Source organism: Pholis gunnellus (genome assembly GCF_910591455.1).
Source record: "Pholis gunnellus genome assembly, chromosome: 11".
In the NCBI taxonomy this organism is placed as follows: domain Eukaryota; kingdom Metazoa; phylum Chordata; class Actinopteri; order Perciformes; family Pholidae; genus Pholis; species Pholis gunnellus.
The window spans coordinates 13,065,889-13,082,573 of NC_136538.1; the positions used below are offsets into that span (position 1 = coordinate 13,065,889).

The 16,685-nt window shown below is 41.9% G+C and overlaps 2 protein-coding genes across 6 annotated transcripts in view; one reads left to right on the top strand and one right to left on the bottom strand.

Annotated features, from left to right (window-relative positions):
- Nucleotides 1–10,245, top strand: part of LOC306702735 (A-type potassium channel modulatory protein KCNIP2-like) — a gene marked incomplete at both ends in the record, with an annotated part of 80,654 nt that extends 70,409 nt beyond the window's left edge. For 2 of the 5 annotated variants that reach the window (XM_079168401.1, XM_079168400.1), the window contains 8 exons: nt 7,073–7,175; nt 7,856–7,976; nt 8,128–8,197; nt 8,558–8,628; nt 8,839–8,946; nt 9,469–9,573; nt 9,682–9,744; nt 10,198–10,245. In XM_079168401.1, coding sequence (XP_079024527.1) covers nt 7,073–7,175; nt 7,856–7,976; nt 8,128–8,197; nt 8,558–8,628; nt 8,839–8,946; nt 9,469–9,573; nt 9,682–9,744; nt 10,198–10,245 — 689 coding nt within the window. Of the gene's footprint in view, nt 1–3,667; nt 3,792–7,072; nt 7,176–7,851; nt 7,977–8,127; nt 8,198–8,557; nt 8,629–8,838; nt 8,947–9,468; nt 9,574–9,681; nt 9,745–10,197 lie in introns of those variants that run through there. The other 3 variants (XM_079168404.1, XM_079168403.1, XM_079168402.1) reach the window with 2 other exon arrangements.
- A 2,185-nt stretch (nt 10,246–12,430) lies between these two features.
- Nucleotides 12,431–16,186, bottom strand: cox15 (cytochrome c oxidase assembly homolog 15 (yeast)). Its single transcript, XM_079169209.1, has 9 exons — nt 15,988–16,186; nt 14,972–15,159; nt 14,751–14,873; nt 14,252–14,438; nt 13,980–14,147; nt 13,751–13,832; nt 13,366–13,520; nt 13,121–13,234; nt 12,431–13,030 (listed from the first exon to the last, which is right to left on the bottom strand). Exons 1-9 carry the CDS (start codon nt 16,060–16,062, stop codon nt 12,899–12,901), a joined length of 1,224 nt encoding a protein of 407 aa, XP_079025335.1. The 5' UTR covers nt 16,063–16,186; the 3' UTR covers nt 12,431–12,898.
- Nucleotides 16,187–16,685: the final 499 nt, after the last annotated feature.

Consider the following 16,685-nt stretch of genomic DNA (forward strand, 5'->3'; position numbering starts at 1 on the left):
CTCACCTGCACTTTGTGTTAAGGGTACCGGTAATTGGCCAACGTTAGCATGGTAACTCGCTATCGGGTGGAAATGGTCAACAAATAACCATATTAGCATTGTCAATGTGAGCACATTGGCATGCAGATATTAGCTTTCGGCTCACGGAGCAGCTAGTGTGGCTGTAGACTCTTGTTCAGTATGTCAATTACATAACTGTTTTTTCAAAAGCATGGCTATATTTCTGTTTGGAGCAGCTTTTAAATACACATATGACATGATACAATGCATGACATACAGGCTGTTGAAACAACGGTTCTATGTGATCCAGATTTATCCCACTGCGATTTTATAGTAACCTAGACGTCTAGACATCTTTTGACCTGCACATCACCAAATCAATGCATGCAGGGTTACAATAGTGCAGCAGTGAAGTCAGCTAGAATTAATGTTACCATTAATAGAAACAACAGTAACAAGTTCAAAGGTCAGTGCCTTACAATATTCCTGGAATCACAGAGCCGTCATGTCTGAGTTAAAGCTAAAGGGGAGATCTTTTTATGTTTACTTGCAATATATTGATCTTACATTTCTGTCTCGGTATATGACAGATCTCCTAATGCTTTATGTAAGCGATAATGGCAGATAGGCGCGACCAGCCTTAATCTCTCACACTTTCATCCTTTATTTGACTCTCCGACTGCAGACTTTGTTTGAGAATTTACTGGCCTGAATACGTCACTGTATTTAGGAATTCATTTAGCCTATTTAATTCACTGTGCCCGTAAAGGCATGCAAATGTGTTGTAGTATAATGCTTTATGTAGATTATAACTCTATATGACCAGTAAATCCCATTTAATGACCGCTTTTCTCAATTATGTTCTCTTTAGTCATCTGAATTCATGTGATCATAAAGAGCCTCTTGTAATAATGTGTGATCCTTCATTGCCATTTGACGCCTTAAGGTCTTTGACTCTCTCTCTCTCTCTCTCATTAAATGGCAGTGATTGATGGTTGCACTCTTGGAGGGTTCATGAGTTCCGACTTTGAACGTGAACTCAAAACCATTGCTTGTTTGTCATTTTGTTTACCAAAGAGCAGAGCCTGCCTCTGATTAAGTGTAGTGTTCTTCAGTCTCACAAGGCCCCTCGAGGCTTGGCAGCAATGCCGTTGCTCCGGGTCTCATTTTGACTCCGAATCATTTATCACACGTGACGGCAGATAGATCAAGCTCTCCGTAAACCTCCATCTCCTGGTTTCTTTGGCGTTGAGCCAACCTACACACAGGCGCAGACCGACACATGCATGCATACATATATAGGGACTAAATATTCCCTCTTCTCCCCTCAGTTTCCTGTGGAACATTCACTTCCAGTTTTGATAATGGGGTGTTATTGAACATGAAGTGGAGGATGAAAGTGATTGAGCACTTTGAATCCAAAGGGTATCACTTTCCCATTTTGTTGAAGTCTAGCCATTTCTTCTCTTGGCATAATTGAACTTTTCTTCTCCCAACACCACTTCCAGAGACTGTTCTGACAAAAAGGACAAAACCATCAGTCATTTTAGCAAATGCCCCCAAACAACCTATATTTATGTTTGACTGAAGTCCCTTAGCACCTGTGGTAATTTTCACACCTGTTCGTTGGGAGAAAAGGAGGAAGTTTTATGATGTTTTATATAGCCACAAGGTCCGTAGAGGTCCGCAGAGGAGATCAAAACGGCAGACAGCAACTCACGAGACCATGGTTTTCTTTCCATTTCCTCAGTCAACATTGGTTTCTTTTAAGCATGACCACCATAACCAAACAGTTACTGTCTTTGAACACATACCATGCTCTTTCCCTTATACACTAAGTCATGTTTGTGGTTAAACCTAGCCAAATCTCAACTATTGTGGTGTCAGATCAGAAAACTGTTATACTTGTTGTGGAGGGCACAGACAAATGATGCTGACCTACTGTTAGGGCTGTCGAATAAGAAAACACCTCCACCTGTTGTTCAGGAGGGAAGTTACAAACAATCTATACTGAGTAGCTGATTTGATACCAGCATTATTTTTATATCAAATTTAAGAATCTGTGTACCTCACTGCAAGAAACTCGGTAGAACCATTTTTATGTAAGATTGATTATGTACGATTGGGTCAGAGGTTGCTGTTGAACTAAAATGCAGTCTGCAGCCCACTGACACCTGATGACTGACAATGGAAACACAGATTTTTTTTATAATGAAATTGACAAAGACACTGTATTTAATGGGGAGCGGTCACATCAGACCAATACTCGATCACAGTAATAAGATAGGGATTCAGGTCCAACCGACGTTTCACATCAGTGCATCCAAACTCCTATTCAGCATTTCCTTCATCAAATCGCACCTCAGCATGATGTTTCAGTGGGTTTTTAGTGGGCTATATCATGCCTTATTTACTGTACAACATTGTTTCCTGATTCATTCATGACTGATTCAGGCCTTTTCACCTTTTATCAATCACACATGACCCCGTCAGGTATGTTAAATCCATTTGGGAGGAATGCATCATCATGATTCCATTCTTTTAAATCCTTTTTTCTGCCCCAGTTCTTCAGAGATTCTGTCTGCCAGTGGTATAATGTCAGTGTGCCAGATGTGACATCAATATATCCCATCCCGACTGAAATATTCCCCACTGTACTGGGTTGTATATTCAATACATGTTATAGCCAGATTTCAACTCCAGACAGTGTGTATGCGAGTGCATGTGTGTTGACTTCACTCAGGGGAGATTGCCACATCTGTGAGTTTGTCCGCAGTAGCCGCTGGGTCAGATGCTTCGCCTCTCTGTCATCGTAGTCTCACTCCTCCCTCCTGTTAGTCTTTCTCTGCTTCTTCCCCTAATTTTGTCCTGCATTTTCCCCTTGGTAGCTCTCTGTGATTCTTTTGATTTTGGATTCAGTCCTTGCTATACCCCTGGTTGCTGTTGTTTCCTCTGTTCCACCTTGCCCCTCATTTCCCCGTCTCTCTTCGTATCTCTTTACGATTAATTCTTCCCATCTGTTTCTGGTATGCACCCCCTCTCTGTTTCCCCTCTTAACCTACAAGTAGTACTCCTCCATCCTTTTCCCTCCCTCCTTTTCTCCTCTCCCTCCTCTGCCCTCCCCTTCACTCAGTCCCATCACACTGACCCAATTAAACATGGGGAGGGACACGGCAGGAGGAGAGTGACGGAGGTACGAGAGGGAGAGGGAGGACAGGCAGAGAGTAGAGAGAGTTTGAGAGTCATTTGCTGGAAAAGCAGAGAGAGAGAGAGAGAGAGAGAGAGAGAGTCGCAAAACAATTGCCGCCAGACTGCAAGGACACAGACACAGTGAATTGTCCGAACTTCACCTGGAACTTTAACAACCTTTGACAGCCTTGGAGGTGGCAGGGGTGGAGCAGCAAGTCGACAGCCCTGCTGTCACGCACTTACCGTTCTCGATGAAGGTGCGAAGAGAATAACAATCTACCCTGAGAGAAGAAAGCGGGCGGGGAGCCACGCAGCGTTAGGATGGAGGAATACCGGCATATAGAGGGAGACTGAGAGGAGATACTGAAGGGACAAAGACAGTGCATTCCTCGTTGAAGCCGAGGGGGGGGGAGTGGTTGCCCCGGGGCAAGAGGAAGATTTTGGTTGACAGTCACGGAGAGAGAGGAAGGGGGAAAGGATGTATCTGTTCCTCAAAGAAAAGTGGGAGGTGGAGGGGCTGCAGACTGTGGGCATCCTCCTGGTGGTCTGCAGCTCCCTCAAACTGATGCACTTTCTGGGGCTTATCGACATTTCCACACCAGGTAAGGGAAACGGTAAGCGAGCGAGAGAGAGGCGCCGAGAGAGAAATCAAAATGATGAATTTGTTGAGGGGCCATTAGGAGGAAAAACACTCATCTGTAAAGGGAAGTGGCTACGTGTGAGTTTGTTAGGGTTAAACATAACTGTGTCGTGTGTCCTAATTTCTTCACTAAATAGCTGTCATTGTCATACCTATTTATGCCCCCCAGTGTTTGTGTGTGTGTGCGTGTGGGCTTTGTCTGAGACTGAAATATTAAAGTGCATATGGTATACACCTCTCTAACTCACATATACGTGCAGAATGGTAAAACTGATTATCATATTTTATCCATCATGAAGAGTTCTACAGTATGACTTCTGTGTCTCTGGAGGGAACTTTTTAAGTCTGAAAATATCATCAGGATCAAACTAGGCATGGAATATTGGAAGATCTTTCCAGTGAGATGCTAACAAAAGAATGCGTTATGGAAATTGTAGGATCCAATGTTTTTGGAGCTTGAGCCATATGCTGGACCATATAAGCCATATTTTTCTCTGCCCCTGCTTATTTGTTTGCCTCCTGTGAGCCTGGGAGGAAATGAATGACATTAGGTAAAGGTTCTTCGAAACCTCAGACACACAAAGAATCAACCGAACCAGCAGATTGTCCATCAGTTCTAATTTTATCCCAATATTTGTGAAAACTGCACAGTTTTTAAAATTGCAGTTCCACGTCTCTCATCATCAGAGGGGCCTAGAGATAGCTGAAAGGTTCAATGTTGGATCTGCAGTATACTGTTTCACTGTAATATGTTTGCCGCTTTCACTTTAGTTGACAGTTTCTCTGTGCCTTGAGAAAATCCTCAGATCTCTTGAGTTCATGAGACACGGAGCTTCTTCAAAAGTTACTGGATATTGCCAAAAATATGTTGCCATCAAGTTAAAAATAGAGCAGTTTTTCTTATTTCCTGAAGAGTTGTGATGTTTATTCAGTGCACCCTGGGGGAAACTATTGAACTCTAATTGCACAATCACTACAGGTCACGCTGGGTAAGAATGTCTTAATGCTGATGAACACAGAACGTTTTTTTATTTTATTTCCCTCCCTGATGAGGAATACACTATAGGTTTTTATTTTATTTTTTTCTTGCCTACTCAGGCCAAAATGAAAGAATTTCTGGTGTCATTGGCAGTGCCACTCAAAAAGCTATTTTAACTTCAAAGGCTGGGAAACAAATTGATCACGTTACTTCAATGGTGTAATGAGCGCAGTAACCTACATGTTTTCAACAAAGGACAGTTTCCAACCAGCATTCTGCTCGTATGAACCACTTCCACATTAAGCACTGCATCTTTTTAAACTCTAAGTTGATAGCACGCTTTAAAACAACAGTGAAATAGAAGAAAACAACATAAGTTCAGTTCATTAGATAATGTGAAGTAAGATGTTTTTGGGGCATGCTTTATGATATATAGGGGACTTTAAAGAGATAATGTCCGTGCGCAGGCTTATCCCTCTGAGATCAAACATCTCTATTCTAAGACAAACTTGACAAAGACAGCCAGAGCACATTTACTCAAAGACATCTCAACAAGCAAGATTCCAGCAGCAAAGGACACAACTACAGAGAAAGAAACAGGAAAGGGAGAAAGAGCTGTGAAAAAGGGAGAGAGGAAAAGGTGTCTCAGCATATCTAAGCTTTGACAGTTTCCTGTAGATTCAGCTTTCATAGTCCTTACAAGTATTCCAAGATCAGTGTTCCACGCAGAGCAAAGGAAGGAGAATTCATGAATTTATTTTTTTTTCTTACCTTTCTCTGTCCAGGCCGAAATTTAATTTAGTCTGCTACACCGAGAGACAAACTGCATCTGTAACGCATGTGTGAATGTTAAAGCTAGATACCTTCCAAACTTTAGATACTGTTAGATATACAGTAGTTTATTAAAGTATTGTGTGTAGGTACAGTTCTGAGGTTTGACTTTACTGATGTTTTTGTTTGCTACTTCTTACTTTCCTTCACTGTATCTTGCAAATTGTATTAATGCAAATTGTATATTACATTGTATATTTACATAAATACAAAACAAAACATATGATGAATATTTAAATATGATGCATTATGATGCAGATATGATACTTTCTTATGCAGCAGCAACTAACAAATAAAGCAACAATAGTATAAAAGAATCTCACCCAATGGTCCGTTTAGAAGCTGTTCTGGAGCCAGATTAGCAATTAGCTTCACCTCAAGCAGTTACAACGTTAAAATGCTACATCCACCACTGCTCAGAAATACATTGTGGTTACTCTGCCATCAGACATAATTAAAGGTTAAGTTTACTTTATAGATTAATTAAGATTTACTCTGATTCATTTTTGTACTTTTTGACAGATGGTCAAAGTATTTGATATTAATTTCTGTATCATGGGCAGCTGTTGGGTCCATATAAAAGAAGAATATATACTAACTGACTCAGACAGCTGAGGGCTGGGCCTGTACTAGGTGGCTGGATGTATTACTCTGGTGTCCATCGAGCAATGTGCTCGGCCTGTTCTGGCTCCAAATGATGCCGAGCCACAGGTCAGGAGGCTCCATGAAGCAGAGAGACACGTCACATCATAGTCGGTAGAGGTGCTGTGGTTCTATTGTGTTTCACCCCATCGTGGCCTCCATCCCTCAGACCGCTTGGGTCCTGCTAAAAGGGGTGAGGGGACTGTTACCATGGAAACTAAGCAAGAGTAAGTACATGGGTTCACGTGTGCGAATGTGTTTTACTTCCTCGATCTGATTTTCATTATCACTCCGTGAAACTTGCCGAGATAAGGCATCACGGAGTTTGATTGGAGATGAACTGGTCTGGCGGGAGACGTGATGGACTCCGGTTGGTTTTGAAATGCATCTGTCTGGCGAATTGTATTCTACGATTCACAATTGCCGCTTGACTTGTGTTTTGGGTTGATGGTCTCCGCTGGTTTTTCATACAGCTTGCTGAATCGTGACAAGAGAGTCGGCCTGATTAGTGAAACTGTGTGTTTCTAGGGGTCACACTGTGCTGCTGCTGTGTAATATCTACCGTTTGAAGTGGTATTCATGGTCTCCCATCGCTGAGCCAGGTCAGCAGGCAACTATCAATTTGACTAAACGGCATGAATCCGTCTGTTGTTGCATCTGTCCGTTGCATGGAGTGTGTTATTGGTTTCTACAGGCATGTGTGTGTGTGTGTGTGTGTGAAAACAGAATTTAATCTGCAGACTTGCGTGTGTGTGTGTGTTTAACCTTTGTGCTATGGTTGGTGATTACAGGTAATCCTTCCACCAGCCAAAGCAAACAAACCATAAAGCAGCGATTCCTCAAGCTGCTGCCATGCTGCAAGCCCGAGCCTGCCCCCTCAATCAGTGAAAGCAAGTGCTCCTACACTCTCTATACATTTCTACTTCCTCCCAACAACTCTTTAGTGAATTCAGAAGAGTCATACAGATGCTTGTGTGGATGCAGTCGTGTACACTTAGCCGGCGAAACATTCAGTGAACACAACATACAGTCACACAGGAACACACTCAACGTGTTTTGTTACATTGGGCAATGGAACGTGTGTGTGTGTGTGCGTGTGTGTGTACAGTTATTGACAAGTATTTTTTTGGAGAAACAGGTGGAATGAGGTGTCTCCACAGCTTTTAAGATGCCTCTTCTTTACCATTTTCATTCATGTTGAGCCTCTTCTCACTTTCTCGGTATTCCTCTCTCCAGTGTTCTTAAACTTGAAAGTCAAGAAGTCCTTTTATAGACGCTTTAACTGACCAAGTTTTGCTTTGTTTGGACAACGATGTGTGGAAAATGACTCAAAACTATGTATATAGAAAACAGGATTCACTCATGCATTGATTGAGTGAAATAATAATGATTAAAAAGATGAACATTGTTGTGAATAAAGAATGTTATTTTGTTACACCGTATGATGAGCTCAATATCAGTTTGATTGCTTCGTAAACAAATGTGTCGGCCCGGTCATGGCTGCCCTGGAGGTCGGTGTGGGTGCAGTGATGATAAATGCGAGCTAACAGTGTGTCTCTCCCTCACACAGACAGCGTGGAAGATGACTTTGAGTTATCTACCGTGTGTCATCGCCCAGAAAGCATGGACAAGCTGCAGGAGCAGACTAAGTTCACCAAGAAGGAGCTGCAAGTCCTCTACAGGGGCTTCAAAAATGTAGGTCTGGCTGGAGAAGAGAGTGACAAGGCAGACTGCAAATTAAAAAAGAAAGAAGTCTGGTGCTAGTTACATTATGATGGGAGTTGAGATTTGCATTTTGTGGTAGGTGGTAACTAATGAGGTTTCTCAATTCACATTTGTGTCCCAGGAGTGTCCCTGTGGTGTGGTGAATGAGGAGAACTTTAAGACCATTTACTCCCAGTTCTTTCCACAGGGAGGTGAGTTGTCAACTCCTACTGCTAACCCGGAAGAGCCCAAACCTTCAGAAATGTATATGTTTTCAGATAACAGCATATATTTTGTAAACGTACACATGGAGGTTTTTTTTCATCACCATTCAATTAACATAATGAACTCATTATATATCTGCTCTGCTGAACATTACACTGCAAAGAGGGGAGGCAATTTTTCATTTCATGATATTTAGGTTGATGAAATGTTAACCACTTGCCTCCAGTTGTATCTGAAATTATTCTTATATCTTGGCTATATTTAGCTGGCTGCTAATCCAAGCTGTTCAAAGACTTTGCTTCATGTTTCGAGGGCACACGGGTTACTGTAAGTCTCTACCTTTGCAGATTCAAGTATGTATGCACATTTCCTGTTTGAAGCCTTCGACACTAACAAGAACGGCTCAATTAGTTTTGAGGTGAGCTCTATTCTTATATCAGCTGCATTTTTCGAGATGAAAGCAAATGTGTGCTCCGGTTAAATCTGCCACCATGACTGTATCCACACATGTACTCGCGCTAAAAACGTGCCCACAGAGATTAGTGCTGTGATGAAGATGATGACTGCATTTACTGTGTTAAGACTTAATGCCGAAACAATACAGGTAATTGTTCCCCTTCTATCTCAGGACTTTGTATTTGGCTTGTCTATCATCTTGAGAGGGACCATTAATGACCGGTTAAACTGGGCGTTTAACCTCTATGACCTGAACAAAGATGGCTGCATCACCAAAGAGGTAACACAGATGTTACACGGTTCTTTGCTTTCTCTGAATGACTTGCTGTAATGGTTTCTCAGCAGTGCTGTCGGTCATGTCCTCAGTATTTTGGGGGATGTGAAGGCTCCTTATTAGTATTTGTACATTTTGAGTTTGGTGGAAAACAGGTGTGGAAATGTCTGCCAGTATACTGACCTGTTGAATACATCAACTTTTATTTTGAAAGTTAGAACTGTGCTCCAGTATGTCAAACGTACGCTGGGTGTATATGGCCATTACATAACCAAGTTCTTTTGACTAGAAGGAAATGGTCACTGATGTTGAATTTCACCAACAAAATGAAATAATACTAATGGTGTATAATATACAAAATACTTTTTGGTAATTTTCCAATCAACTAAGGCAAAATATATAAACAAGCTCTACGACTCTTACATAAAATACTGGCCATAGCCCAGCCTCAAATTGTTTTTTTTTTACATTGTCCAACAATTTCTGCTCCCTTTATAATATTTCTCCCTTTTGTCTTTCACTCTCCAGGAGATGTTGGACATCATGAGGTCCATATATGACATGATGGGGAAGTACACTTACCCCACAATGCAGGACGACATTCCAAGAGAACACGTGGAGAGCTTCTTCCAGGTCAACAGTCTTTACTTTGTATTAACCCCTTCATTTACGATTGTTTAAACTATAGAAAGATTACTGACAGAAGTAATTACAAATTTGGCTGCGACATTTTTCTTTCAGAAAATGGACCGGAATAAAGACGGGGTGGTCACTATAGAAGAGTTCATTGAGTCATGCAAAAAGGTGGGGTGAAAAGGAAACATGCTTATTTGTATTCTTGCAGAGAGTTAGATGAGAAGATTGACACCACTTCCTGGTCTTTGCGTTAAGTATGCAGTTGGAGCCAGGAGCAGATAAACGTATAGCTCAGCATAAAGACTGAAAGCATTTTCAGTGACTCCACTCCACTGCGTCTGGCAAATAAATATTTACTCCACATAACTCTTGTACAATCATAATTTGTCGTATTGCATATTGTTTGTGTATAGATAAAACCAAAAGAGAAATAACATGTTCATTAAGTGAGCTTTAGAGGTGCTGGTAGGTGGATTTTATTTTTTACCTTTGGACAGAGCAAGGCTAGCTATTATAACTGGTTCACTAAACTTTTAATTCTTACTTTCCCCCCTTTGAATCATTGGGGTAACACACATAAGAAGAAATGTCACCTTATCTAACCCCCTTATCTCTGTCTAGGATGAGAACATCATGCAGTCCATGCAGCTGTTTGACAACGTCATCTAAGAGTCGGGACCTGAAAGTACGCTGGCACCAGGGAGGGCAGCTTGTGTGTAAAAGGAATCTGGATTGAAAAGAGAAAGACTGTGTGAGTGTGTGTGTGTGTGTGTGTGTGTGTGTGTGTGTGTGTCTTCTGACTTGCAAGCTTGTGCTTGTATGTCTGTTGAGAGCTGTGAGCCTTCAGGGCACCGAGAGGCCGTCTCCCGCTTCCTGGACCCCCAGTGACATTTCTCCAAGCAACAATGGAGTTCCCCCGACCCATTCCCTCATCATGCCGAACCTTAGTTTTACCCAAAATGGCACAGAGAAAGAAGGCCAGCAGCGGGCTCACATGAACTGTCACATGCAAGACACCTGTTTTATTCTAACTTTTATTTATTACTATTACCGATGGAGGAACTATCACAGCCTGTAATGGCTGAACTCAAAGGGAGGACGTTGCCTCCAAACCTTCATCTGAGCTCACTGTTCCCTGTGATGGCAGAGATTTGGATTTGTGGATCTGATCCTGTCTATGAGCATGTGGGTAACGCCTCCCAGGAGCCGCAAGACTGCTCGTGCACCGGCCATGGAAATATAAATGAATCTACCACCCTCTTGTGGACGGGACGGAGAAGGACACTTCCTGCGGAAACAACTGACAAATTGAAGATCGAAGGGATTTTTACAGATGGAGGTTCAATCATGTTGTTTTCCATGAGTAACAGATTACAATATCGCATGATGATGTCACTAATATCCAATTATGTATTTACAGAGATACTCCAAAGTCTGCTTGTGTGTCTGCTGTTCCTAGTCATTCACAGGTGCCTCACCCTTTGTGTACGTGTGTGTGTGTGCATGTGTGACAAAAGGAGATGTCCTCCATCTTACCTATGTAAGAGTCTAATGGTACAACACCCACCTCCATTCATGGGATTCTGGTAGAATAATTCCGAGCCTTCCAAACTATTACAGTCCTAGCTGTAGGTGTCTATTGACTGTTGTACATTTTCTAGCATTCCCAATGGTGTGATATTAGGCAGCACAATGAGGGGACTGCACTAATAGTTGAGGAGCTGTTTTGACCGTCCAAGTTTCTCTCCACACAGGACAAGCATAACACAGTCGTACTAGTCTATCAATGTAGATTCAAGGGGAATTTATTAGATTTCAGATTGTATTTGTGAACTTCTTGTAATCGGAAATGTCATGTGGCTGTAGCAGGTTCTACCACTTCAAAAAAAAAAAAAGAATTATTAAATTAGGCTCATTCAATTTCAAGAGGCGTAGTATGTGTGTGTGTACTGTTAGTGAGAGAGACATGGTTTAATACCTTTTTTATGCCCCCCTCGTGCGGTATTCTCCCTCTTTCTGTAACACCAAAGAGAAGATATAAATTAAAGAGGTATTTACAGCCACTCTGAGTTCATATATACCCACCCGTGGGTGAGAGAGAGGGAGATGCTGTGTAGTATGTAGGGCAAGGGGCAATCAGAGATAAAAGGATATCATTTTGGTAAGTGGTGATGTGGTTTATCTGCACATTGTCGCACAAGTTTAGTTTTACGTTGCAAACCCACACGTTATTAGAAAGACATTTAAAGAATTTGCAAACACTGATGGGACTGCTGATGGAATTCAGCTCTCTTGCTAACTCTTGACAGTATATTTCCACTGTCCCTATTTAATAAGATATAAAACAGCTTATTTTCAAACTAGAATGGTGAAAGTAACGGAGACACTCAAGCCGCGATTTAATAGTCTATAGTATCTTTTAAATGCAGACAGGCTGACATGATATAGCAATAATGTTATTTACCGCGCATCAGCAACTCTCCTCTCATCCAACCTCTCAGAGCACAGCATCGGGTGCAGTCAAGCCCTGATGAAAATATGCACTTCCAACCCTGACATGTGTTTCTGTTCTGCTTTATTTTATTATTTTGGTAAACTTTTTTTTCTCTGGGGGAAAAGTGGTTTGGCTCTGATTGTTCCTTGCCAATAGTTTTTAACTTCCATTCCTGACCACACGTAAAACCTGTCTATACCCGCATGTACTGTGTCTTGAAAACCTACTAACCTGTTGTACTGACTGTCTAGTTAGCTAGCCTCAACTGGTTGCATTACGTATTCAAAATGTGTATATTTTGTACAGAGACAATAAAATTCACAGTTACTATGCAAAATGGACTGAAATTTGAATTTCAAAGATGGTACATAATTGTCTTTATTAAAATAATACAGTGCTTTTTTGCCTTACACTTCCAAATAGAGTACAAAGCTACAATCAAAATTTACAAATTTTTACCTTATTATTCATCATCACGTCAGCAAGAAATGGTTCATAACTTAAATATACATTATTTTACACATAATCCCAACAGCCACATCTGATTCAACTAACAGGCAGTGTATGACCAGACAAGGCAATAGGTGAGCAACCACAACCGAAATAATTCAATGTCACCACATGAGGACAACATTGCAGCACCACAGGAGAGATGCTTCAGCCTAGTTATGCATAATAGTCCAGCGTTAAATAAAACATTTTCAACGCTATTGTTTTGTTTTTTTTCAGTTTTCTCTCTGAAGGCCTTGTTCATAAGGACACTGCTGGCTCGTAGAGGCTCGAGTTGTGGCTAGTGGGGATTACTTCCGTCCATAAAGCAGTGGGCTTTCACTTGGGCATCTTGCGGAGCTCTGCCAGAACCCAGATGGCCAGTGAGAGAAGAGCTACTGATCCAGACTGGTGAACGGCTGCCAGTGGAGTGGGGACGTACAGTAACAGGGTGCTGATACCGAGGGCAACCTGAGGAGCACAAACACATGGAGTTCAGTTACACTGAGGAGCAATGGACTGAGGTTACAGTACATGTCCCTGGGCTGACTGGCAGCCTACCTGTCCATAGGCCATTGCCGTGAGGAGGCTGATAGCAATCTTAGCCCTCCTGGGCAGCATCATCCTCCGGGAGAACAGATACAGGCCGGTAATTACGGTCAAAGAAGAGATCGCCTGGAAAAATAAATAAATACAGCAGACCATCAACAACCTACTGAATGGGATAGAAGAAGGGTACAAATAATGTTTAATGTATGTTGAAATGTTGCCCAGAAGACTATTTATCTTTAGAAATAACAACACACCAAAATTCTGTGGTCGAACTGCACCGTCGTGGGATTTTCAAAGAAGTTCTTGAGGGTTGGAGAGAAAGCCAGCAGATCATCTGGGATCCACCGATCTCCCATTTTAGGGAAGGAGTTATACACCAGCCCAGCATCCAAACCGGCAACAAAGGCACCTGTGGAAAAGCATTCGCAAAATGTTTACAAATAAAACTGCATATATATATATATATGGACTACATTCATTTCCATTATCTTAACAGTCTGCAACATTAGATGACAAACTGAAAGCACTTCTATCACTATATAGATTGCTTTTATATCCATCTTAAGAGAAATGCATTCAGATATTTGTGTTTGATGATGTTATTTGATGACGTTGCATTCACACCAGAACAAACAGTACCTGAAAGAGCAGTAAGGAAGACGAGTCCACCCGTACCCTTGGCAAACCTCCGAAGCTGCATGAGACGTTTGGTTTCTACCAGCTGCAAAAGAGATGCCGTCAGGAATAAAAAAAAAAAAGATAAAACTTGACAAATTGCTCACACAGATCGAGGTTAAGTATGTATGAGTTTAGATGTGGACCGATTGTATCATAGGTGGCCCGTATGCAAGAGACTGCGCCTCTGTACCTTGTGTACAGGCCGTAGCAGAGTGAGTCCTGTCCAGAGACTGGCGCAGTAAAGCAACAAGGCAGAACCAAGGTGAGCACTCAGGCGATACTGGCTGACCCGCGGGACGTCATAAGACTCAGGCTTCTCCTCCAGGCCGCTTTTTACCATGTACCACCCCAGAAGGCCCTGAGATGACACACACACACAATGATAGTCATTCATGTGTTTTTGACCTCCATACAACTTGACTTGGATGAACTTCCTTTTATCGCAGCTGTATCGAGTCTTACCTGGAAGAAGACAAATCCGCAAAGCCCAAGCACTTTTCCCTTCATGGAGCGAGAGAAGTACCCTTTCTTCCAGAAGTAAGCGGTGGGGAGGATGTACGCAAGTCCAACCAGCCTTCCCCACATACGATGACCCCACTCCATGTAGAAGATAAACTTGAACTCTGGCAGAGTCATGTCATGGTTCATTCTGGGAAAACATAATGACAACAGAACATGTGTCTTTAAACTGAGGACCCAATCAATACTTTTGTTTACAACATGCCACTGAGGTATATTCAATTACATAATTGTGAAAGCTGTGCTCTTATTAAATGAAAATATAGGCCTGTTGGTAACCAGTGCTGGTGTGAAAGAAGCTGACAACATTGCAGACTTAAATTTAGTTGTGTTCAAGCATTAGCATCAGCGAATTAAGACATGTCAAGCTATTTTTTTAATAATTAGTGATAGTGTGCCTTTAAAACTGTCTTGGAGGCAAACAGAGAAGATGGGGCCTCACACTTTGAATTCAGGAAACTGTTGGTACTTGGAAAACTCCGCCTCCCACTCTACTTGCGACTGAGGCGGCCTCATCTCTCTCACCAGATGCCAGTCCACCATAGAAAGCCCAGATTCTGTAAGCCTGATTGAAACAAATGCACATACAAGCACACATCGACACCACTTCAATACAAGGAAGACAATTCAATTAACAGACACTTCACTTTTAAGTTACTTTACCTTGTGACACCACCCAAGACAACCGCCCCAACCACCAGCCCGCTGCAGCCAAGTAACCAGCGACCCAATATGCGGTTTGTGGCCACGTTTGGGACGGTAGCAGCAGCCAGAGCAGAGGAGGCCCCCGCCTCTGCGGTGATGGTGCTCTGACCTCTCTTCACAAGCCAGTGTCGAAGCTGTGGACTCCGCTGGTGGTATAAAAACAGAAGAAACTGTCACATTTACATTGGCAACCAAAATGTATGTTAACTACACAAGATAATAATAATAATAATGTATTTTTATTGTCATGTACATATACACAAATCTTGACCTCTGCATTTAACCCATCCCTAGCTTATGGGAGCAGTGGGCTGCTGAGAAGCGCCTGGGGAGCAGTTAGGGGTTCAGTGTCTTGCTCAGGGACACTTCGACACATCACATGACACATAAATACTCATTTATAAAGCATTCAATAGCAAAAGTCTGCTTCCAAAGCAGCATATTGATGCCCACTTCCTCTCGCCTGTTAGCTCACTTCTGATGACCGGTTACAGGACTTCTGGACTAAATTATTACAGACTCGTTGGTTTAATATCTCTGGTTGTTGGTGGGATTTAGAAGGTGGAAATTGCAATAGTAATATTACATTGAAGTTGTAGCGAAATTCATAATATCGATGTGACAGTTCACGTAAACGTCACGTCGGAATTTGGTGAAGTGCAGTTAACGTTAATTTGCCTGTTACGTTAGAGACTGATAACGTGACGTAAGCTATCGTTTCGGACGTGACAGCCGCAAAGTAACGTTAGCTAGGTAACTTTCATAACTGCCATAAAACGTAGCTAGCGGTACAAAAACGTTGAAAACAACACCAACGTGAAACAAAAATGATGTGGGTTGAGATGGGTTAGCTTTTTTAATATGTCTGACATATCGTGTCATAATATTGCTTGCAGTGCAGTGTATGACCTTTTTCAGGATCATCTAATAGCTAACGTTAGTAAGCTAATGTTAGCAGGTAGCTTTATACTTACACTGCTGTGTTGAAATCCCTTTCCAGCACTTTTGCAACTGCAAAAGATGGCTGTCCGTACTGAAGAAAGTAACATTGTAAAGGTCTAGCGGTTAGCTAATGTCCGTTAGCGCTGGGCTGGTCCTGCAGTGCTGCAGTAAAAGATGAGGCTTCGTTCAAAGCTGTAACGTTAGCTGGATGTTACTGGTCGTTACACAAACATGTTTCCAAACCAGAAGTTCTTCTTCTTCTTCTGGTTTTACAGCGGTTGACATCCATCTTATCGGTGCATTACCGCCACCTTCTGCTCCGGAGTGTGGATCAGCCAATAGACGTACAATTGTTGTCACGTTTTCAAACGGTTACATGTGTTGATGGGCAATGTGTCTCATAACAGAACAGCCAAACTGGCTACTATTGTAGATTATAATGATGCTATGTTCGCTATAATTAATCACACAGCATTTTGAGCGTCATCATGTGCTTTACTTTGTTGCACACTTGGGTTTATTTGATCTCACATAGTGCAGAGTTGTGGAAACCATCATCTCCTCTTTTAATGGATGTGTTGGTCCCAAACCACCAACATAAAAGCTCATTTGTGTTGCATTTTTTTCCCTAAACACTGATCAGTTCAGTGGTTTAGTGAAGGTTTATGTATGTATTATTAATATGCCAGAAAAAGATCTAGTATGTCCTAATACATAGTATATCAAATAC

Coding starts and splice junctions, on each gene's coding strand:
- cox15 (XM_079169209.1), bottom strand. CDS start 16,062: ATGTTACTTTCTTCAGTACGGACAGCCATCTTTTGCAGTTGCAAAAGT. Junction 13,235..13,365: donor AGTTCGACCACAGAATTTTG/GTGTGTTGTTAT, acceptor TTATTTTTCCAG/GCGATCTCTTCTTTGACCGT. Junction 13,031..13,120: donor CGGCAATGGCCTATGGACAG/GTAGGCTGCCAG, acceptor TGTGCTCCTCAG/GTTGCCCTCGGTATCAGCAC.